The sequence below is a fragment of the Chlorocebus sabaeus genome, chromosome 14 (assembly GCF_047675955.1).
Source record: "Chlorocebus sabaeus isolate Y175 chromosome 14, mChlSab1.0.hap1, whole genome shotgun sequence".
Classification (NCBI taxonomy): domain Eukaryota; kingdom Metazoa; phylum Chordata; class Mammalia; order Primates; family Cercopithecidae; genus Chlorocebus; species Chlorocebus sabaeus.
In genome coordinates, this window is record NC_132917.1 from 94,112,332 (window position 1) to 94,136,922 (window position 24,591).

General features: G+C 43.2%; 1 protein-coding gene across 1 annotated transcript in view; it reads right to left on the minus strand.

Annotated features, from left to right (window-relative positions):
* ACOXL (acyl-CoA oxidase like) overlaps positions 1 to 24,591 on the minus strand; it is a 197,792-nt gene that overhangs the window by 51,075 nt on the left and 122,126 nt on the right. The window contains exon 7 of the mRNA XM_073022719.1: positions 18,551 to 18,621. Within this exon, the coding sequence (XP_072878820.1) occupies positions 18,551 to 18,621 (71 nt within the window). The remainder of the gene's footprint in view (positions 1 to 18,550; positions 18,622 to 24,591) is intronic.

Genomic DNA, 24,591 nt, shown 5'->3' on the forward strand with positions numbered 1-24,591 from the left:
AAATATTTGTCGAATGCATGTTCTTTGATACTTTGGTTTGTTACTTTGATTCCCTTGCTACGAAACTTTTAGATTTTCCATTTTTTCCAGCAACTTATATTTTCCTAAAGCAACCACCTGTTGCACCCAACATTTGAATTTTGGTTGTAAATAAATGCTAGAGAATACTCTTCCATATTACTTATTAGTCTCTAGGAACGTGCATTTATCTCCACCTTTTTGTTTCTACTTCAGAGTATCTATGTTCTCTCACCTTCTTCTCCTGACTAAGCAAGTCAGTGATTTCTCTAGTTCATTATCTGCCCATTTATTTTCCAGAGAATTAGCTTGACTTACAAAAATCCAATCTACTGTTTTCTAATTTATCTTTTTCATATTTATTTTTTTCATAGCACTTATAAAAATGCACCTTAAATTGGATACTTGATTCATCTTTTCTCAAAGTTTGAAGGTATGTTTTATTTTCTGCTTGGTTTACATTTCCATTATCATGATTTCTTAGCTATTTAGAATTTTATATTTTAATTTTTTCTTTGATCAAATATGAGTTTCAAAAGACTGTCGAATTTGTAAGTGACTAAGGTGGGTTTTTTTGGGTTCTACTCTATTATTTCTAGTGTTATCTCATTGATGCAAAGGATGCCACTCAAGCTATTTTTACTTCGTGGAATTTACTGAGGTTTTCATTATAGATCAATATATGATCCATTTTTATAAGTTTTATGAGACTCTGTAAAGAAGATGCAGTATCTATTGTTAGGAACCAAATTCAATATATATCTGTTACTCAACTTTATTCTTATCAAAGTTTTTTCATGGCTTGATGAGAGATGAGTTAAAATTCTCACAGAATTATGCAGTTTCTGGGATTTCTCTTGGATTTTCCTATAGTTGCGTCTTGTTTTATGTATAATTGTATTATTTCATATCATGCATAAAATGTATGAGAGTTAAGTCCCCATTAGAGACTATGACCTTTATACTATTGTGTCTTTTCTAGTTCAATAGTTTTTATTGTCTTGAATTCAACCCTGACTCAGTATTTAATATAATATCCCTGATTTTTTTTATTGTTATTATTATTTACTTGATCATTCTTTGTTCCTTTGAACTTTTCTGAACCACGTTGTTTGCAGTGCATTTTTAAGCTTTTTTATGTAATTAAATGAATCTTTCTATTTCAAGATAATTGTAGATTTACATGCAATTGTCAGAAATTATACAGAGATGTGTTGGGTATCTTTTACCCAGTTTCCCCCAATGGTAACATCTTAAAAAACTATAGTACAACGTCACAACCAGCATATAGACGTTGATACAATGAGATACAGGACATCTCCATCACCATACAGGTCCCTTATGTTGCCCTTTTACAGCTACACCTACTTCCTTCCTCTTTCTGCAAACATCTCCCCATCCTTACCACTGGCAGCCACTAATCTGCTATCTTGCTATATAATTTTGTCATGTCAGGACTGGTATATCTACGGAATCATGATATGTAACCTTTTGGTATTTTTTTCTCCCACTCAGCAAAATTTTTTGGTGATTCCCTGTATGAATGTATCAATAGTACATTCTTTCTCATTGCAAAATAATAGATATTTCATGGTATGAACATACCATAGTTTCCTTAATCATTCACCCATTAAAGGAAAATTGGGTTTGTTTCCAGATTTGTTGTTATCGTGAACAAAGCAGCTGTGTACATTAATATACAAGTTTTTGTGTGAACACAGTTTTCATTTTTGGGGGGATAAATACCCAAGAGTGTAATTTCTGGGTTGCATGGTAAGCATGTATTTAGTCTTCTGAGAAGCTGCTATACTCTTTTCCAGAGTGGCTGTACCATTTTATATTCCCACCAGCAATGTATGAATGATCCAGTTTCTCTTCATCCTCACTTGCATTACGTGTCATCACTGTTGTTTAATTTAGCCATTCGGATAAGTCAGTAGTGTTAGGGGGAAAGAGTTCATCTTATTGTGGTTTTAATTTGCATTTCTGTAATGGTTAATGATGTTGAATGTCTTTTCATGCGTTATTTGCCATCTCTAGCCTCATGAATAAAATGTCTGTTTGTATCTTTTGCCCTTTTCCTAATTGGATTTTTAAAAAACTGTTTACATTTGATTGTTTTTTGTATATTGTAGATACTACTCCTTAGTGTGATATGTGATTTACAAACATATCCCAGACTGTAGCTTGTCTTTTCAGCCTCTGAACATAGTGTTTCACAGAACAAATGCTTTTAATTTTGATGATGTCCTGCTTATCAGTTCTTCCTTTTATGAATCATGCTTTGGGTGTGAAGCCTAAGAACTCATCATCTAACCATAGTTGCCAAAGGTTTTCTTCTATATGTTTATTTCTAAAGTTTTTGCAGTGTTACATTTTATGTACATTTAAGTCCATGATCTATTTTGAGTTAAATTTTGTATAAAATGTGGAACTTAGATTAAGGTTCTTTAATTTTTCTTATTTTGCCTATGGATATTCAGGTATTCCAGCACCATCTGTTGAAAAGACTATCGTACTTTATTGGAGCTGCTCTTGCCATTTCATAAAAAATCAGTTGGGCATGTTGGTATGGGTCTATTTCTGCACTCCCTATGTTTACCCATTGTTCTATGTGTGTATTCACCTGCCAATACCATACAGTCTTCATTACTATAGTTATACGTCTTAAAACTGGATAGACTGATTCCTCCCACTTTATTCTTTTCCAAAATTGTTTTAGCTATTCTAGTTCCTTTGCCTTTCCATATAAAGTTCAGTATAATTTTGTCTATAGCAATAAAAAAAACTTGCTGAAATTTTGGTAAAAATTAGGTTAAACCTGTATATCAACATGGGGATAAATAAAATACCTTTACTATGCTGAATATTCCAATTGATGAATATGGTATATCTCTCCATTTTATAGCTCTACTTTGATTTGTTTCATTAGCATTCTGTAGTTTTTAGCATACAAGTCCTTTACATGTTCTGTGAGGTTTATACCTAAGTATTTCTAATTTTTTGAGAAATTGTACATGGTGTTTTTTGAAATTTTGGTTTCCAGGGTCCGATACTAGTAAACTCAGTCCTCCATATCCATGGATTCTGCATCCATGGATTCAATCAATCACAGATCAAAAATATTTGGGAAACAAAAGGATGGTTGTGTCTGTACTGAACATGTACAGTCTTTTCTCTTGTCATTATTCCCTAAATGATATAACAACTACTTACGTAACATTTACATTGTATTACATATTGTAAGTAATTTAGAGATGACAAAGTATGTATCTTTGGGCATAAGTTATATGCAAACACTACATAGTTTTATATAAGGGACTTGTGCATCCATAGATTTTGGTATCTGAGGGGTGATCCTGAAACCAATCCGCCACAGATACGTTGGGACAACTATATATAGAAATACAATGAATGAATGTTGACCTTGTATCTGCAACCTTGCTGAAGTCACTTATTAGTTCTAGGAATTCCTTTCCTTGCGTGCCTGCTTTCCTTCCTTCCTTTCTCTCTCTCTTTCTTTCTTTTCTTTCTCCTTCTTCCTTACCTTGCTTCATTCTTGTAGATTCCTTGGAATTTTCTACATAAACAATCATGTCATCTGTAAACCGGGCTATTTTTGTCTCCCTTTATTATCTAAAAGGATATGTCTTTTCCTTCTGTATCTTGTCTTATTGCACTGGCTAGAACTCCTAGTACTATATTGAATAAAAATAGTAAGACCAAACTTTGCCTTGTTTTTAGTGTCGGGGGGAAGTATTCAATCTTTCACCACTAAGTGTAATGTTAGCTATATGATTTTTGTAGATACTCTTTTCCAAGTTGGGGAAGTTCCACTTTCTTCCTATTTGTCTGGGAGTTGTTATCATGAGTAAGTGTTGAATTCTGTCAAGTGCTTTTTTCTGCACCAATTGGAATGAGAATGTGATTTTTTTCTCTTTTGTCTGTTAACATGAAGAATTAGATTGGCTTACTTGTAAAAATTGAACCAGCCTTGCATCTTCAGAGCAAACCACACTTGGTCAGTGTATAATTCTTTTTATATATTGCTAAATTCTATCCATTAATACTTTGTTAGGGATTTTTATGTCTACGTTTATAAGGTATATTGGTCTGTAGGTCTTTTTTTGTTCTGTCTTTGTCTGAGTTTGGTATCAGGAGAATACTAACATCGAAAAATGAATTGGTAAAAGTTTTCTCCTCTTCTACTTTCTAGAAAATATTGTGAAGAATTGATGGTAAATCTTCTCTAAATGTTTAGTAGAATTAACCAGCAAAAGTATCTGGGCCTGGAATTTTCTTTTTCTGAATTTTTAAAATTGTGAATTTAATTTACTCAATAGTTACAAGGTTATCCAAATTATCTCATGTTGAGAAAGTTGTGGTATTGTGTATTTTCGAGTAATAGTCTATTTCATCTAAATTGTCAAATTTATGTGCATAGAATTTTTCTTAGTATTATCTTACTACCATTTTGATGTGTACAGAGTGTATACTAATATAATCTGTCTCACTCTGGTAACTTGCGTCTTCTTGTTAGTCTTGCCAGAGGGTTGTCACTTTTATTCATCTTTTAAAAGATCTAGCTCATTGTTTCATTGTTGTTCTTTATTATTTCTCTGTTTTCAATTTCATTGATTCTTGCTCCTGTCCTTATTATGTACTTACTTCTGCATTCTTTGAATTTATTTTTCTCTTTATATTTTCTAGATTCTTGAGGTGGGAGCTTAGGTCACTGGTTTGAAACTTTTCCGTTTCTTAAAATAAGCTGTAAGTTTCCCTCTCAGCACTGTTTTGGCTATGTTCCACCAATTTGACGTGTTGTATTTTCATTTTCATTCTGTTCAATGTATTTTTATTTCTTTTGAGGTTTTAAAATTTTTTGAGGTTTGCTTTATGTTCCATGTTATTGTCCATCTTGGTTTATGTTCTTGGGCACTTGAAAATAATGCATTCTGCTGTTGCTGGGTAAAGTGTTCCATAAATGTCCATAGATCCTGTATGTTAATGGTGTTAAGTATTTTTATGTGTTTTGATTTTCTATCTAGTTGTTCTGTCAATTGTTGAGAGAGGAGTGTTGAAGTCTCTAACTGAAATTGTAGATTTGTCTGTTTCTCTTTTTAGTTGTGTCAGTTTTCAGGTCACATATTTTGTAGCTCTCATGTTTGGTGCATACCTTTAGCACAGCCATATCTTCTTGGTGGATTGACACTTTTGTTAATGTAGAATGTCTTTCTCTGTCTCAATTATTTTCTTTGCTCTGATGTCACTTTATCTGATATTAATATAGCCACTCTTGCTATCTTTTAATTAATGTTTGCATGATGTGTTATTTTTGACCCTTTTGCTTTCAACCTATCTATATCACCCTATACATAGCATATAATTGGTTCATGTCTTTTTAATCCACTCTGACCATCTCTGTCTTTAAATTTTTGCCTTTAAATTATTCAAAATTAATATAATTATTAATATATTAAGTTTAAGACTGTCCTTGTATTTCTTGTTTGTTTGTTCTCCTTGTTTTTTCATTTATGTTTTTTCTTCCTTGGCTTACTGTGCATGACTTGGGCATTTTTTAGAGTTTTATTTTGGTTTATACATGGTGTTTTGGGGTGCATCTCCATGAGTAGTTTTTTAGTAGTTACTCCAGGTATTACATTTTGTATATATAACTTTTCATGGTCTACATGCATCAACAGTTTGAGTGAAGTGTGGAAAGTTGACCATCCTTTACATCCTATTGCCCTCCCTTGTTTATAATAGTCTAAAATGTTTTCTCTACATCTATTTAGAATCACATCAGTGTTATAATTTTCACTTCAATTATCCAACATAATTGAGAAAATTCAAAAGGAGAAGGAAAGCCAATTGAATTTACTATCTTTGTTTACCGAATTCTTTCTTCTTTCCTGATGTTTCTTGATTCCTTCTTTCATCATGTCCCTTCTAGTTAAAGAACTTCTTTCCACTTCGTTAGTGTACTTATTTTGGTAATCGAGCTAATCTGAGGATAGCTTGTTTTCCTCCTAATTCCTAAAGGATATTTGTACTGGACATAGGTTTCTGGTTGACAGTTCCTTTTTTTCTAACACTTTAAAAATGTTGTATCACTTCCTTCTGACCTCTATGGTTTCTGATGAGAAATTTGCTGTCATTTGAATTGGTTTTCTCTTAGAGATAAGATGTTGTTTCTCTCATTGCTTTTAAGACTTTCTTCATCTTTAGTTTTCAGAACTTTAATTATGATGTGTCTTGGTGTGAATTTCTTTGATGTATCCTATTGGTCATTCAGCTTCTTGAATCTATAGGTTTATGTGTTTTGTCAAATTGGGGGATTTTTCAATTATTATTTCTTTGAGTATTTTTTAACTCCATATTCTTTTTTTATCTTTTCCTGGAACCCCAAATGATATAAATTTAGTTTTTGTTATAGTGCCACAGGTCCCTGAGGCTCTGCTCTCTTTGTTTTTCACTCCATCTTCTTTCTGTTGTTCAGATTCAGTCATTTCTATTATATCTTCCAGTTCACTTATTCTTTCCTCTGTTCTCTCCATTCTGCTGTTGAGCCCACCTACTGAGATTCTTATCTCAGCTGTTAGATTTTTCAGTTCTAACATTCCCATTTGGTTGTTTATGTTTCCCATTTCTTTGCTGAGATGATTTTATTGGTGATATTTTTATTATTTCATTTGTTTCAAGTATGTTCACTATTACTCACAGAAGCATTTTTATAATGATTGCTTTAAAATCTTTTCCAGATAGTTTTAGCATCACTGTCATCTTGATATTAGTGTCTATTGATGGCTTTTTTCATTCAGTTTGATGTTTTCCTGGTTCTTGGTATTGTGAGTGATTTTTGACTGAAAACTATGCATTTTGGTATTCTATGGTGATGAAACTCTGGATCTTATTTAAACCTTGTCTTAGGTAACATCCTGTGATGCTGCACTATCAGGGGAGGGTGACACACTGCAACCACCAAGGTTAGGAGATGCTCCTCATTGCTGCTGGGGTGGGGTGCTGGTTCCCACTAGGCCACTGCTGATTCCACTCTGGTTGGGAAGGGTAGAGGTGCCTAATTTCTGCTCCACACATGGTCTCCACGGACACTACCAGGGGGTGGCCTCAATAATATTGGAGCCAGTGGTTAAAGTCTTGACTCTCCCCATTTGGCCTTCTCTGACACCACCACAGTGGGGAGGGGGCAGACTGACCTATTATTGCTGGGGGGAGGAAGAAGTCCAGGCTCACCAGGTGGTCTCCAGTGACACTGTAGTGAGGCAGGAGGGGAAGGGAGGCCTCGTTACTGCCAAGTGGAGATGAAAACCCCAGCTCCCGACTAGGCCTCCTCTGACACAACTGTAGTGGTGAGGTTGCATAGACTCATTATAGCCTCATGAGTGTGAAGTCTGCACTCCCCACTGGGCCTTTCCTGGCATGGGTGAAGGTAGGGCCACAGATTTTTCTGTGCTTCCTGGCTAGAGGAGCCTTCTGCTTCCCCTACCCCTTCCCCTCTTCCTCCTCCTCCTTCTTCTCTTTCTCCTTCTCCTTCTTCTCTTTCTCCTCTTCTTTCTTCTCCTCATTTTTCTCCTCCTCTCCTCCTTATCCTCCTCCTCATCTACCTCCTCTTCTTCTTCTCCTCTTCCTTTTTCTCCTCTTCCTTCTCCTCCTCCTCCCCCTCCTTCTTCTACCCCTTCTCTCTCTCTCTCTTTTTTTCTCCTTTGTGTGCATTAACTTTTTCCAGGTTGCCAGCTTCTTCAGCTCTAACTCTGGAATGTATGAAGCACAAACAAAATTCAGGGAGTTTCTGCTGTGTCATTCACTGGGTCCTGAGGTTCCTAGCTTGGTCTACTTTCTAGTTCTTACCTTTCAGAGTCTTTTATGTTTGTTTGAAATGTAATTTCCACTGTTTTTAGTTGGACTTAGCAGAAGGAATAGGGATGAGTATTCATCTTCCTGGGAAAAATGTGCATTTTTGCAATATATATTGTATGGTTGGGTATTATTTTTCATCCAATCTGAGAGCCTTTCACTTTTAACAGGAGGTTTGTCTCACTTACATAATAAATCTTAATCCTGATATTGAATGTTATGTTTTGTGTACTTTTAAAATGTTACACATTAATCAACTATCAATAGGCTGTTATTCGCTGTCCTTTCCATCAGGCAAGGGTTTCAGGAACACACCAAGTTGCCTTGTTCCCATCCCACCCCCAGTTTTTTACTATTATTATTATTTTACAGAGACGGAGTCTTGCTGTATTTGCCCAGGCTAGAGTACAGTGAGTCATACCTTAATGTAACCTCAAATTTCTAGGTTCAGGTGATTCTCCAGCCTCAACCTCCTGAATAACTGGAACTACAGGCATGTACCACCTTGCCTGGCTAATTTAGTTTTTAGAATTTTTTGTAGAGATCTATGTGGCCCAGGCTGGTCTTGAACTCCTGGCCTCAAGTGATCCTTCTGCCTCAGCCTCCCAAAGTGCTGGGATTACAGGCATGAGCCACTGCCCTGGCTCATCCTGTCGATTTTACAGTTCTAGAAGACATAAAGGTGGAAAGATTTTCCCAAAGATGAAAACATTCCATCAGCAGACCTAAGAAGAGGAAGTGACTGGTTGACTGGGACCTTCTTGGCGGCCATTTTTCTGACATTTCATCCAGAACTAATTTCCTCCTTCCTTTTTTTATCCTTCCCTTCCTTGCCTCTTGTGGACCAGGCATTTTCCTAGGTTCTGGGAGAGGAAGGGAGCAGATCAAACCACTATTTTTCTTTTTCCCCATCTCAAAGTTTTTATCTATGGTGCTTTGTGGGTTTCTTTTTTTCCAATAGACTTTTGAACATTGTGAAATTAGCCAAAAAGAAAGCAGCTAAAATTTAGTAAGGGCAAGAGGAAGAGTTAAGCAGGTGCAGAGAGCAGAAATCTTCAAGTCTCTTAACATTTCCAGTTTTTAATCAGGGTGCAAATGTGGTTGGTTGTGGGCAGGGAGCTGCCTCAGTGTGACTGCTAGGCTTTGCTGCCTTCGTCAATCCATCCAGTGTGACTTCCCATATAACTTTAGTGTTTACATCCCCCTCACTGTGTGCTGAAAAGTCTGGGATCCCCCTAGACACCTGGTAATTCTGTTAATGTCTGCTAGTCTGGATCCATATCTCAGAAGCTCCCTAATGGAATTTCTCCATGCTCTTGGCAAGTCACAAAAGAGATGTCTCCTGGGAACTTTAGCATCTTGATCTCTATTTAAATGTTGAAATGATAAGTCTTGGCCAAGCCCTGTTCTCTCCTCCCACTAACTTTAGTCTCCGTGGGCCAAATTTTGCTCTCAGTTTCCTGTATATGACTTCTACCAAATCCTTCTAATTTTCTTTTGTCTCTAGTGACTTCCTCTCCTGCTGTCCTGTCTTCTAAAGCAGTCTGAAATGAAATTTGCCCCCAGAGCTGTGCACAGAGGAAATGGGGAACAGATCATTCAAGAAGGAACACCCCACCCGCAAGCCCTGTGCTAGACTCGCATGGGTAGGCATCCCCAAAGTGTTGCACCCTCCACGCCTGGGCAGCTCACTGCTTTTCTGAACACCAGGATTTGTGCTTCCTAGCTGGTTCTCCACTTAGATATTTATTTAGATGCTTGATAATGAGGTATCAAGGAGCAGAGCAGGTGTAATGTCCTCATATATTGCTGCCATCTGTGCGCTCCTATGCTCCTCTTAGGCGACCGGGCACATGTAGAGCTTGCTCCTGATGGCATTTGGATTGGAAATACATTGACCCATTTCTCCTGATAGCAGAAGTTTGTGGGGCAGCTAGGTGAAGTGTAAATGCACAGACAGCAGAGCAGATCTGTTTGTGGCAAGAGAGGGAGCCCCTCTGCCTTCCCGGTCCTAATCCCCTACCACCCCTCTCCCGCTCTACTCCTGGCCCCTGGCCTGGACACCATGCTTTCAGAACAATTCTAGAGCAACTATTAGCTGGTGATGGCTTCTGCTGCATTCCCTCCCAGAGACACCTAACTTTGACATTAACTACTGGAAGACCCGTAAAGTCTTCCAAGCCAAGGAAGGAATATTGAATGCTATAATTTCAAGACAGCTATAGGTCAGCTGGGGAAATGTGCACAGCAAGAATGGAAGCTTCTGGATACCCCTCCCCTGGGAAGGCAGCTGTCTGGGGCCCCTATTTTGGCAGTCAGCTCTCAAGGCATGCATCAGTGCACCTGAAACACTCTATAAATGGAAAACTCAGAACACAACGTGTCACATCGACACCACCAGTATGCACAGTGGAACCCACACAGTTAGTTAAATTTAATTTCCTGCAGAGACATGGTGGGGACTTAGCTCAAATGTCACCTCCTCAGGGGAGTCTTCCCTAAACCCAGGCTGAGTTGAGTACCCAACGGAGTGCCCCACTAGGTTCCCAAATCCCTTCCCTGTCAGCGCGTAGCCCACTCCCAGGTGCTGACGTGTCTGTCTCACCTGTTTGTCAGGCAGTTATCTGAGGGTCAGGGTCACATTTTATGGATATTTGCAACCTCAGTGCCTAGCACAGTGCTGGATACACAGTAGACACTCTTAAATGTTTCTGAAGAGGGACCATGCCAGCTGTGTCCAGACAGCCACCAAAATGACCCTTCTGCTGACTTCTTATGGAGCCTGGCATACTACAATAATTTTTTTTTTTTTTTTTGAGACAGTCTCGCTCTGTTACCCAGGCTAGAGTGCAGTGGTGCGATCTCAGCTCACTGCAATCTCCGCCTCCTGGGTTCAAGCAATTCTCCTGCCTCAGCCTCCCGAGTAGCTGGGACTACAGGCATGTGCCACCACACCCGGCTAATTTTTTGTATTTTTGGTAGAGACGGGGTTTCACCATGTTAGCCAGGATGGTCTCTGTCTCCTGATCTCGTGATCTGCCCACCTCGGCCTCCCAAAGTGCTGGGATTACAGGCAAGAGCCACCGCACTAACTTTTTAACTCAAATATATAAAAGTTAGTCCTATGCCTCAAAGATCCCTTTCCAAAATTGAAGCTTCATTGGGAGGGATAATTGTTACCAATATTTTGGGGGGTTGGTTTGAGCTGAGCTTTGCAGAATACTTGACATAGGCTTGGCACTTGCAGAGGACCTCTAGGAGAGAAGAGAGTGAGGTATCCTGGGCCTCAGTGGCATAGGAATGAGAGAAAACCATTGTTGCTGGAAGTGTAGGTCTGAAACCTGATTTCTATATCACCAGTAGTTCTTCTCCCAAATTTTTTTTTAAAATTATTTTTAGAGTTGGGGTCTTGCTCCGTCACACAGGCTGGAGGGCAATGGCATAAACATAGCTCACTGCCACCTTGAACTCCTGAGCTCAAACAATTCTCCTGCCTTAGCCTCCAAATTTTTTTCCTTATTAAATATAGAAACATTAGAATATACTCTTCAAGTGAGCCAGGTATTAGAAAAACACTACCTGACACACAATACGGACTCAGTAAACATTTGTTGAACAACTTATTTTAGGAACACTGCCAGCCACACTCTTACTTCTCTCTGTGTGGCTCTAGCTTGCAAGGATAAGAGAAGGTGGAGGGAAAGGTAGAATGGGCCAGGGCCGGATTCCAAACCACAGCCCACCCACGACTCTTTATCTGCCACTCTTTACTGCCTGTGTGATGGGAACTCTGCCACTCTTTATCACCTGTGTTATGGGAATTCAGAGCAAGGACTGACACTATTCGTCCTGGACTGGGTTTGGAAATGCAGTCATACCCCAGAAAAGAATCCCCTTTCTTCCATGTGGAGGCCCAACCCCATGCCCAGCCCCAGATGATTGAGTGGTGATGTGGGTACATGTGGTGCACGCACAGGGTGTGTGGCCACAACGGGCAGCCCCTGAGTGCCTCTGCTTGAGAGGCAGAGGGAAACCCTTGCTGGTCAGAGCCTAGGACTCTCTCAATGGCACGGGGCCAAGATGAGGTCCTTGGGCATGACAAGGGCCACCTGCAGAAGGAAGGACATCATGGTTTGCACAGTGTGTGATGGAAGGTGTGTGTAGTTAATTATTGGCGGCTAGGTTTGGTGCTTAAACTAGCTACCACCTACACAGGTTGAGAAAAGGAAGAAAAAGCAGTTAGAATGCAGGAAAGAGGGAAAAACCCCACCTCACCCACTTAACAGGCTCAAACTGCTGCTGCTAGCCGCCTGTGAGGCGGGGACAGTCCCCTGCAAATGCCCTGCTTAGACACTTGGGTTGCCGTGGCGAGCACCTTATGAGACAAAGACGTGAAGGCCTTCTCCGAGCACAAAGGCAGACAAAGGCACTTGCCTGGTCCTGCAGGACCAGTCCTCATGCTGGATACCGAATGGCTCAATTACTATGCCTTGGACCAAGGAAGGGGGTGGGTGAGGAGGAGAACTTTGGGAGAAGTGAAGCAGAAAGAATCTTTGTGACAATGACAATTTAAGAAACACTAGACAACCAGCTTGCTGGGGCGCTTCTAAACCTTCTGCGGGGAGGTGAAGCAGTGGAGCGGTCATGTGGAAAATTCCCTTTCTCCTCCATGCACAGTCATTCCCAAGCTGAGGGAAAGGCATTGTTTTCCTCGTGAAAACCCTCATTCTGGACAAGATTCCATCAGGCTAGGAGAAAATACCTTCACCTGGGAAGAAGTTGTATTCAGTAAGCGTAGAGGACTGAAGAGTTGAGTCATGTTGGTCTCTTGGAGATTTTTGGTTTCAAGGAGGATTCAAATGTGTCTGATTTCTTAAAATGTAATTAGACAGAGAAAGGGTTGCATCTGGCCAGACCATGGTGGCAGGGGACGTGGAGGGAGGCCTGGCGTCCCTCCTTCCACACGCGCCCAGGCTTCTCTATGTATTTGGGGGCAGCATTCATACTTGACTGGTTAGAAATCCTAAGGAAGCTTCTAGCAGCATTCAGACCCCACACCTCCCATCCGTGGAGCCTTGCTGGGGAGCTGTCTCCGCAGGTTTGCTGTACCTGGGCTGCAGCTCTTGGCAGCTGTGCCCATCAACCCTGATGAGCCCCTGCACGTCCCACTGGGTAGACAGCAGCTATGAAAACTGTTCTACATGTCTGCTCAGATCAAGGTATCATCTGCTGCACCAGCAGACAGCCTGCCCACCTCAGCCAGCCCTCCACCTGGAACAATAGGGAGCATGGTTGCTGCTGGTGTGTGACAGCCCTGCCAAAGGTTGCAACTTAGGAGCAGAGATTCAAGCCAGTGCTATAAATAAGCCAAGCTTTATTTTCCTACAAGCAGCTTGGTTTTACTACTGTTTGCTGCTGTAAATGTGGTAGATATCAGATCCACCTACAGACAGGCCTGCCTTGAGCCTCCCATGGTGCTTCTAGCCAGGTGCCTTTGGCAGGGTGACCGAGCCACAGCTGGGACTGTAGCATGGGGAATGTTCCAGGCACTCACTCAACATCACTAGAGCTGGCAAGGCTTGCTCTGAGCCAACCCTTGTTCTACTGTCTTGTTCCAGGTAGAACCCATCAGCCAAAGCTCCTTCAATACTAGCTCTTGTCTCCTGACCTGGTCAGAAGCATTTACCAGCAAGAGCCACTTTCCTCCGACCATTCTATGTAAATATTTTCCAGCTTTTCCGAGGGAGGCAGGCAGGCTATGCAGGCGATGGCTTCAGGAAGTTTTAGTCCCATCTAGGCCCCTGGCTGGGGCTGTTATCTCCCACCCAAATTGGAGGCAGCTGCTGCCAGATGTGTAAGAAACTCCCAGGTGTGCAAGAACAAAATCAGGAGGTGTGATCATTTACATTCAGTACATGATGGTGTGAGCACAGACTGTCACCAAGAGATCTGTCTTCCTGCCAACTTCTACATGAAACAGAGGCTCTGATTTTTAAGAGGGGACAATCCTGTAGGGGACAGAGAGGGTCTGGACCAAGCACTGAGAAAGAGGCCTGCTAGGCAAAGTCAAACCATGTCATTGAGGGAGAGGCTTTGGCCTTGATTCAAAACTAGGCTGACCCAATGCCCTGGTTTGCCTGGGACAGTCATGGACTATGCCCACCATCCAAGTTCTATTTTTAATGGTGCCCCTTTTACTCACACACACAAAAAAATCCATGTTTGGATGATAAGTTTTGTGATTACCCTATTCCAAAGATGAGAAGGAGTTAGGCTAGAAATGCATCCAGAGTGACATGTAGGACGTGGAGCCCCAAGAAAGTTCACTTGGCAGTGCCTAGAGGAAAGAGATGAGTGGTAGAAGGCCAGGTTGGTTCATTCTCAAGCATATTTAGAACTGCAGCCTTGTCGATAATTTTCACTCATGACCTTGCAGAATGTGATGCTAGAAGGGTCTTTGGGGTGGTCTAATTTACCTCCTCTCTTACTGGAAGAGGACATTAGGCTAAAAGAGATAAAAGTGACCTGCCCAAGGTTACACTCCAGTTGCTGGCAGAGTGGGGATAGAAACTTGTTCTTAAGGGGTCAGGTCCAGGTACTCTTTGCTGAGACAGAGGGAGATGGAGGACCCTGAAAGAGGCTGCAGAGGATGAACAGACACATGGAAACTTCTGTGGCAGCTCCAGGACAGGGAAGCACCCTAGACTACCCCACAGTTCCTAGATGGCGGGATGGGAGGACAGATACTGGTACGGTTTAGACTTGCTGAGCTTGCTTGGATGTGAGCTCAGGTGACACCTGGAGTCACAGGGGACTGCAGGTGGAGCCAAGGGCAAATGGGCTCTCCAAGGTAGTGACTGAGAGGGACCAAAGAGATTAATTGGCAAATAGGACTAAGAATCAGTGAAGAAACAGGTAGGTATGGAGATCAAACGCGAACAGGATCAAATGAGTAATTTATGGAATCTAAATATTGTTCTGTGGTTCAAATTGTAGTGAAATCTGAGAGGCAACTCCTGATAACAGCTACCTTACCCTTGGGTACTGTTTCCCTAGGCCCTTCTTGGGTCTGCAGTGGTGCACAAACCTTAAGCCAGTAACAGCTTTTACCTCTGCGTGGTAGATGGGAAACTGAGTCACAGAGAAAGTGGCTTTCTCCTGTCTTACAGGACCCTCAGCAACAAGAGTGTGATTAACAAGCCTTAAGAGTGACTCCAGAAACCTGCTACCACAGTACCCCTCGTGCTTCCACTGCAGTCACACCTCCTGTGTGTGCTCTCCTGTTGGTGAAGGGGTGGAGTGGTGGATTTTTCTATGAATTTGTTCGTCTGAGTGGGCGCCGCAGGAAGAAGCCCAGCATGAGTCTGGGGACCCTGGCTTTCTGGTCCTAGTTCTATTGCTGGCTGACTAGCTATGCAGTGGTGGCTAGTCACTTCTTTTCCTGTCCCTCCTGCTCTTCCTGGTTGTCAGATGAAGGTTCTGGCTTGTGCCATCTTCAAAAAATCTCAATGCTTTTGTCTTTGCAGGGGGATCTGACCTTGGTTCAGTCATCTGCTTAGCTGTGAGTTCATCTCTTGCATCTTCTTGGCAGTCTCTCTATAGAGCATCTTCACAGGTTAGAGAAGGTGGAGCTATGTGATTGAGGGAGGGGCTTTGGACTTCAGTCAAAATTAGGCTGCCTGGGGCAATCATGGACCATGCCTGCCATACAAGCTGCATTTTTCATGGTACCCCTTTAAATATTTGTCCTCAGGTCTCAATGACCTTTGACAATGTAGAATGCAACATTGGAATGTATGACAATGTAGGAATGCATGCAAAATATAATTTTTAAAAATATCAGCTGGGTGCAGTGACTCATGCCTATAATCCCAGCAATTTGGGAGGCCGTGGCGGGTGGAACACTTGAGGTCAGGAGTTCAAGACCAGCCTGACCAATATGGTGAAACCCCATCTCTATTAAAAATACAAAAAATTAGCCAGGTGTGGTGGCAGACACCTGTAATCCCAATCAGTGGGGAGGCTGAGACAGGAGAATTTCTTGAACCCAGGAGGTGGAAGTTGCAGTGAGTTGAAATCGCGCCACTACACTCCAGCTTGGGTGACAGAGTGAGACTCTGCCTCAAAACAAAACAAAACAAAATCATATTTGGCCCGGATCTACGTTTTTTGCCTCCCACAAGTTTTCATGAGGTTAAGTTAAATATGTCAATTTATTGGCTGGGCACTGTGGCTCACGCTCATAATCCCAGCACTTTGGGAGGCCAAAGCAGGCAGATCACAAGGTCAGGAGATTGAGACCATCCTGGCTAACACGGTGAAACCCCGTCTCTACTAAAAATACAAAAAATTAGCTGGGCGTAGTGGCAGGCCCCTGTAGTCCCAGCTACTCAGGAGGCTGAGGCAGGAGAATGGCATGAACCTGGACGGCGGAGCTTGCAGTGAGCCGAGATCATGCCACTGCACTGCAGCCTGGAAAACAGAGCAAGACTCCATCTCAAATAAAAAAAAGTGAATTTATCTCAGACAGCCTGCAAAGTGGATAGCTCACTAGAGCAAACATACAATCACCTGCAGGCTGACTGTAGTCAAAATAATCTACTGTCACCCTGAATAGGTTTTCTCACATAACATCTACAAAAACCCGGCATACCGTTGTCACACCCACATGGTGCCTTCTGATATGTGACATTAGAAAACCTCAATCTCCTGAAAAAAATCATAAAATAGTTTCAGTATATATGAACTCAGCACACGTTTTTTGTTCAGTGAAACTTCTTTGTTTGATGATACCTGTTCAAATATTTGCAAATATTGAGAATACACCCACAGAAATCATGCTCTGTTGCTGAGGCCACACAATCGGCAGAAACCAACAGGTAAGACACAAAGGACTGGATGCCACTGGAGGTCATGCAAATTCCAGGAAACCTCAGCCCATCTTAGCCTTCCTCTCCCACCCCCAAGCTGTTAGTTTCTAACTGAATGTGCTACAGAGGCCAGCCAGAATACCATGAAAGTCAGCAAGAAGGTGAAATGGTGAGAGGAGGAGGGGCCTTTGGGTAGCATCTCTTTTCACCTCTCGCTCTAGATGTGAAGAAACTCAGAGGGGGCTGTGGCCTCTCAAGTCGGGGAGGCCATGAGGACCCCTAGAAGCAGGCCTGGAGGTGTGGTCTCTGGGGCTGGGCTCCGTCACTGCCCTCTCTACCCCAAAATGCCTCTGAGATGCCCACGTAACATCCAGGGGAGCCCAGGATTTCACCCCCTGAAAATGGGAAGGGATGGACAGTAGGGGAAGAACAAGAGAGAAACAAGAAGAAGCAGATGGTAGGAGAAAACACTGGATGGAGGGAAGAAAGACCAGAGGCCGGTGAGCAGAGAAAAGAGGTGAGCATCCAGGGCCCAAAAGCTGCTTCAAGGTCACGGAAAGCGAGCCTGCACCTGAAAGGAAAGGTCCTTGCAGAACAGAATTAAAGCAGGAAACAGAAATAAGCGTGGAAAACAAGAAAGGCCGATGTGCCTGAATCTAGATCATTCTAAATCAGTGTATCAGACGCCCAGGACTCTGACAAATCAGGGTTCCCAGACAAACCCAACACTTGGTGTGGGCAACACTTCTTTATTATAAAACTAACATCACTGAAAGCTTTTTTTTTTTTTTTTTTTTTTTTTTGAAGACCAAAAATATCACATCTTAGGCAAATGAGTTGAAAATCCCTCAGAGTGACACCCTATTTTTTTCCACCCATTTCTAAAGTCAGAGGACACCTGGTAAAGAAACTGGTTTTTAGGTAAAGAAATGCAATTCCTGGTGCACGCGGTTTCCTGGTGGTACAGCACTGAAGTGACATCATGGAAATATTTGTGTCTCAAGGTCAGTCTGCAGGGTTTCTGTGTGAAAGCATGAGTCTTAGTCAGTGGTGGGAAAGTGTGTGTGTGCACCTTTGTGATCTGCTGCTGTTTACTGCTCTCTGCTTCAAAGACAAAGTTTTAATTAAATCCAGGTGGGCAGCTTGCCAGGATTTTCCACACTTTTGGCTCACCTAGGGATGCAGCCTAAGTGTAGGTTATACCATTTGGAAATGCCTCTGCTCCTGTCATTTGGAAGGAAATAAACCAATTGTTACTTGGCATGGGGGGCTGGGGGGAAGAAGTTTGTCTTCCACTCAAGGGCAAGGAATCCATGACATAAGATGCTCATTCTGGTGGTGAATACGAACAGTCTAATTTGTGCAGCATTCCTTACGGTGACAAAAGTAGGAAGCAGCAGACTGGGAACGTATGGAATCCTTTGTCTTAATTAAAAATAAAGTAGGAGATATGGAATTTGGCCCAGCCTCATAAATCTGCTTAAAAAAAAAAAAGCATCAAGACTCTGTCGGATAAGTTTAAATAGAACCAACTGAGCCCTCTGGAGAGTTAAATAGATTCCCCACTCGTGTGGACACCCACTCTCCTGTCACTTTCCCGCACTCTGCAGGCAGCAGTGGTGCTCATTAACCAGCAACCCTCCAATTCGCCTATGACAAGCTTATCCCCCTGGAGCACACGATTCAGAGATGATAAATTTCCTCCCGCTTGTAAAAATGAAACTCTCCTCGGGGCAATAAAAACGCTCTGAACCTTTAGGAAATAAGTTCTTTATCTGATAACCTACCTTCATTAACAAAGTCTGGTCCTCTTGGTCAGGACAGCTCTTCACTGCCAAGGAGAACTGCTCTAAGGTAACTGGAAGGGAAGAAATGGAAATTGTGAATGACTTCACTTCCACCTCTGAGCCCTTCTGATATGAAGGAGGACACTGTGCTTAGACATAAATAGCATGCTGTCCATCCTTCCTTGGTGACATGGCAGAGCTCCCCAACTGTCCCCTGCATGGGGCAGGGGCCCCCACACAGGGACTTCTCTACTCCATCAGATAGAATCATTACAGTAGAGTACGAGGCCATTCCCATCAGCAAAGGTCCTCCCTGAACTTCCATGAGGTCCTGGGTTCAGCTTCCTTTTGGACCATCTTGTCCCCAGAGATGACACTCTATCCCCACTTTCTGGGACCTTCACTGAGAAGACTCCACCTGCCTTTGTAAATCTGACAGTGCTAATTTTTAAAATCTCAATCTTCCATCATGATTTCCATGGCTTTAATTCTTCTCTTGGTGTATGGCCCCGAGTGTTGACTCAAACCCCACAAACGCCCCCAAATATATGAAGTCATCTTTCTCCAACCAACCTTCTCGAAGAGAATAGGGAAGAGAAACCCAAGAAGGTTTACGAAAAAAAAAAGTTTTAATAATCCAATGAAATTGGCCATGAAAGCCCTAGAAATGTTAATCTAGAAAATTTACACAAATTACATTCCCCTTCTCATATTTATGGCCAGGTTCTCATCAAAGGCTCACTTATGTGGTCACCAATGTTTATTTTGGTTTAAGCCACAGACTGCCCTCCTGTAGGCTGTGTTGACTATGTTGTTTCATGCTTGAAAATGCTCCCACAATTCTCTACCACCCTCAGATTTAAAACCACTTATTTGACAGGCATTAAGGCTTTTACTAAGTTAACCCATCTAGATTAGCCTTTGATTGCTATACTCAAAGCTGCATTCACTCTTTACCCACTATGACCCTTCATTGCTCTCTGCTGGGAACAGTTCTGCCTCTTGTCTTTGAGCAGCGCAAAACTCAGTCCTCCAGTTGAATATCCCAAGCCCACCCGTCCAGCCAATAAAGCCACTGATTGCCCTCCGGTCCCATCCCAACCCCCACAGATCCCACAAAGGTGGGCAGAGCTAAACTCAGCCTCAAGGCTGAGGGACAGTCTGATTCCAATAATTTGACCTCAAGCAGGCCTGGATGTTATGTCTACAAATACAGATATTTTAAAGAGAACTGTATCAGCAATAATGAATTTTCATCAAGAAAATATTGTCTGGGTAGGTCGTTTGTAGTTTTCAATGTTACTCTAAACTAGAATTCCTTAGACTGCTTTCACCTCTGACTAAATTACTCCATGCAATCTTGACTGCTATCAGTTGTATCTGGTGCTGATTATCTCTTCCAAGTTTAAATTTTGCTCTTATCCAGTCAAGACATACTTGGGATCCATAGAGAGATCAGTGTTGCCTTCCACACGCTCTCCAATGCATATACCCACCCAGTCTTCAATTGGCTGAAGCCAGTGTTAATTATATAGAATCATCAATTTAATCTTTTTTTAAAATTAACTTTGCCTATAAAAGGGGCTCAGCAGAAACTTGTACAGTGAGATAAGGGCCAAAGCTGTGTTAAGTTTACACGAATGCTTTTGCTCTCACTCATTCAGAATACACCTGCCTGGGAAAGATCCTGGAGGTAAGACCTCTCTCCCCCAACTCCGTTCCTAGTTTTGGACTTTTGCTGTGACCTGATTTGGTGTGATAACATACTGATCTCTGACTACTGTCTGAGGATGACTAAAGAATAATCTACAAATTCAGGTGCTGGGTTTTCTTTAGATCACCTTTTTAAGGTGGTTATTTTATGTGGTAAAGGTTTATGCTGTAACTTAGAATCTTACTTAGCGCAGGTCAGGGAAATCGAAACACTTGCTTCCTTAGAGAGCTACTGTACTGGATTCTCACCAATAGCTCTCTCTTCTCTGCGGTGACCCTGCGTTCATACTTCTCACTGCCTGTGCACTGGACTCCACTACGATACTTCTCGTTGTCATAGACATAGCACCCAATTCAAGTTACCTTGAATTCTGTACATCCAATCCAAGCCAGTCGACTTCCATACCAAGCCAGCCCTTTCCAACTTTTTCCCATTTCTGTGGGACTGTCATCCTCCAGCCACCAGGCCACTGAGCCTAATTCTTTGATTTCTCCCTCAGGACCCCATGCCTGCTGACTCTTGTACGATGATGTCCCTTGGATGCACCCCTTTCCCACAGCAGCGCTGCCACTTTGATTCCTGGAGAACTTCTCACTCGTTCCCAGCCTCCATGCCCACTGCTGCCACCACTCTGAACCTGGCCCTGCTGGAGCCCTATGCCTATGGCCTGCATTGCTCCTCACCAAGCCAGGCCTAGCCCCTCTTCCCCATGCAAACCAACATGATGGCTCCTGACTCTCACTCATGCAGGGTTCCATTTTGGGCCATGCGCTCCCTCCCTGTCTCCTCAGGTTGTCCAAGATCCCACCTGATATGGTTTGGTTGTATCCCCACTTGAATCTCATCTTGAATTGTAGCTCCCATAATCTCCACATGTCGTGGGAAGGGACCCAGTGGGAGGTAATTGACCATGGGGGTGGTTACCCTCCATCCTGTTGTCATGATAGTGAGTGAGTTCTCATGAGATCTGATGGTTTTATAAGGTGCATTCCCCCTTTTGCATGGCACTTTTCCTTCCTGCCACCATGTGAAGAAGGATGTGTTTGCTTCCCCTTCTGCCATGATTGTAAGTTTCTTGACGCCTCCCCAACCCTGCAGAACTGTGAGTCAATTAAACCTCTTTCCTTTATAAATTACCCAGTCTTGGGTATGTCTTTATTAGCAGTGTAAGAAAGAGCTAATATACCACCCTTCTTCAGGGCCAGCATGGGGAGTAGTCTCAACACAGGTTTGGCATCAGACAGACCTGACCTTAAACCTTCCCTCTGCCACTTCCAGCTGCACGTCCTTAGACAAGTCACACAGCCTTGCTGAGCCTCGCTTCCTCATCAGTGATGTGTGGAGCCCAGAGCCCACTTGCTGGAGCAGGTGTGAGGCTGTGTGTGAAGAAACAGTGCTGGCAGTGAGTCTGCACTCCATCTCAGGTTCCTGTATGAAGCTTTCTCTAAGTCTGCCCTGTTCCCTGTTTTGATGTCTTGATGTGACACATGACACAATGGGGTTTTTCTTTCCCAATCAGTCTCTAGTGTTTAGATGTCTGGACTGCCCTGGCTTCAGGATAGGGTGCAGGAGATGAACTTGCATCCTATCCCAGACTCTATCCTGTCCCCATGATGTCCAGCATGCCCACAGCCATGACCCCGTTTTGTGGAACTGGACTGAAGTGGACTTATAGGAACACAAGGCCACACTGCAGTCCAGTTCCCTTCATGGGCTGGCTGAGTTTTATTGGGCTAGCAGCCTACAGCCCTTTTTACACAGATGACAAAAACCAACCTTGAGAACAGAGGCCCAAGCAAAGCAGCATGCACCTATGTCTCGGTTTTTTCCTCCCACCCTAGATGTCAGTGTGACACAAACTCCTATGCCAATGCAGCTTTCTCTCTCCCCTCACCCCACTCTTATTTCTACCAAATCCTGAAAGAGAAGAAGGGGTGAAAACCATTAGGTTTTCATAAAGACATACCCGAGACTGGGTAATTTATAAAGGAAAGAGGTTTAACTGACTCATGATTCTGCAGGCTTGGGGAGGCCTCAGGAAACTTACAATCATGGCAGAAGGGGAAGCAAACACGTCCTTCACATGGCAGCAGGAAGCAGTGCTCAGCAAAAGGGGGAAAAGCCCCTTATAAAACCATCAGATCTCATGAGAACTCACTCACTATGAGAACAGTCTGTGCGGCCACTTCCCTGATAGCTGATTCACTGACAACTTGCAAGAGAAGCCTCATGACAAGTTGACATTTCATGACCCCTCCTTCTTCCTCCCCAACTTTTAAATAGGAGGAAAAAACCCTTAAAATGAAAGCATGTGTCGTATCTACTTTCTTCTACCTTTGTTGCTGATTCAAGGGGTTGACTTCCTAATGAAAATAAGATACGCAGCCAAACCAGTGCCAACAAAATGCAAGGTCTCACTGGGGCATGAGTCTCCCTAAGGGACTCTCGGCGGAATCACTTTCTTGCTTCAACATGCATTGTCTCAACTGCTCTTAAGTGTTCCAGTACCATTCATGTCAGTAGTGGGAGGCCGAGGCTTCCACCTGTCTGAGTAGAGTTAAATTCTCCTTGGTTGGACCCTTCCGCCTTTGTGTGACAAAAGAAGGGAGAACAAGAGACTTTTAGATAACAAGTAGCTTTGAGGTTGGGGATCAAGGAGAGGAAGCATAGGGAAATAAACACCTGATTCAAGTAAACAGTGGTCATTTGGGAGAAAAAAATATGGAGCAGCATGAAACACGTTTCCTCTTCTGTGTATCTGCTGCAATGATCGGCAGAAAATTATCTACAATGACCTCATCCCCTGCAGTCATTGCTGTAAGGTAGAACCTTACAAAATGGGAGATACCTAACACTCAAGGAAATGGTTGCACCTGGAATAAATTTCATTATAACATGCTGTTTCAAATAAGGGGGAAGATGAAGCAAAGCAAACCCACAATACCACTGTACTGATTTTCCTCTTGAAATATTGCTGGTCAGTTTGGGCACCTGCCGCTAAGTCAGCAGGTACAGTTGACCCTGACCTACAACCTGCAGCGCTCAGCAATCCTGTCTCCGAATGTTCTCTCAGCTTCTCTCTCAATCTTTGTGCTGGGGCCCTGGATAACAGGGGCTCTGCCCCTGGGGCTAAGCTTTAGAGGGGCCTGTCCATGGGGCTATGGGGACTGCCCACCTGGAACCTGCATCCACTCCTCCAGGGACCATGACTGTCATTTCTTGACCTAAATACCTTAAGCCTCTTTGCTGCGATGTGTTGCTGCTGGGGAGCCACACAACTGCCGTGTCCACTCTAGACCCATGGGGTAGCCAAGGGGCAGCTGATCGCAGGCGTGTGGACAGACCTTGAGTGTCTAGACCAGATGATCTGCACAGTGTGGGGTAGAGCTGGAGGAGCAATGGGAGAGAGGTGGGCCAAGGAGCTGCTTCTTACCATGCTGCAGAGTTCACACATCTGCTAGGAGCCTGGGCATTCTCAATTCAAATCTGGCCTTCTGGATGAACAAAGCTACGTTTGTCAGGGCAGTAGGGCAGAGGAGATTTTCTTCAGCAAGTTGTAAGCTTGCTCTGTAATTCTGCCCTGGGCCCCGCATGGGAGGGGCAGGCTCCTTCCTGGTAGGGAAGGAAGACCTGGCACTAAAATACCAGGTTCACCCAGACCTCTTCAGCATCCAAGTCCTCTGTCCCTGGAAAGAGGAGATTGCACCAGCTGAACTTCAGTCTGGTAGAGGAACATGGCTCTCATCTCAGATACCTATAGTGAAGATGAGGAAGCCAGCTTCCTCGTAGGGGTGGCAGAAATACGGGGGCTGACACCTACCCCTCCATGGACAGTTCCTCTGGAGGAGTTTGATGGCTGAGCATTGCTGGGAACCAGGCACCCTTCTCCAGAGGCAGCGACCTCCCTTATGAGGCTTCCCTGGCACCAGGAGTAGAGGGCCCCACGTCTTCTCACCAGCCTCTCCTTGGGAGCCTTGAGGGTCAAGCTCCCCAGCACCCATACCTGAGGCTCCTGGCCAGGGGTCCCTTATCAGTGACTCCTTCTCCACTGACTGCACCGTGAGGTGGGACACTGTGGCCACTGTCCCTCAGCCCTCTCCTCCCACCTGTGTGTGACTGCAGTGCTCTCAGATCATCGTGCAGAGCTGTCTGCCACTCCAGACAGCTTCTGAAGTCCCCCACCCACCTCTTTTTCATAACACAACAGAGAAACGTTGAAAGAGAGAGAGAGAGAGAAACAAAAAGCCTTCATTTTGCAGAAGGAACTCTGGCTTCGTTTTCAGAATCAACACTGAGGGTTGGCAGGGGCCTTTAACTTCTTCGCAAC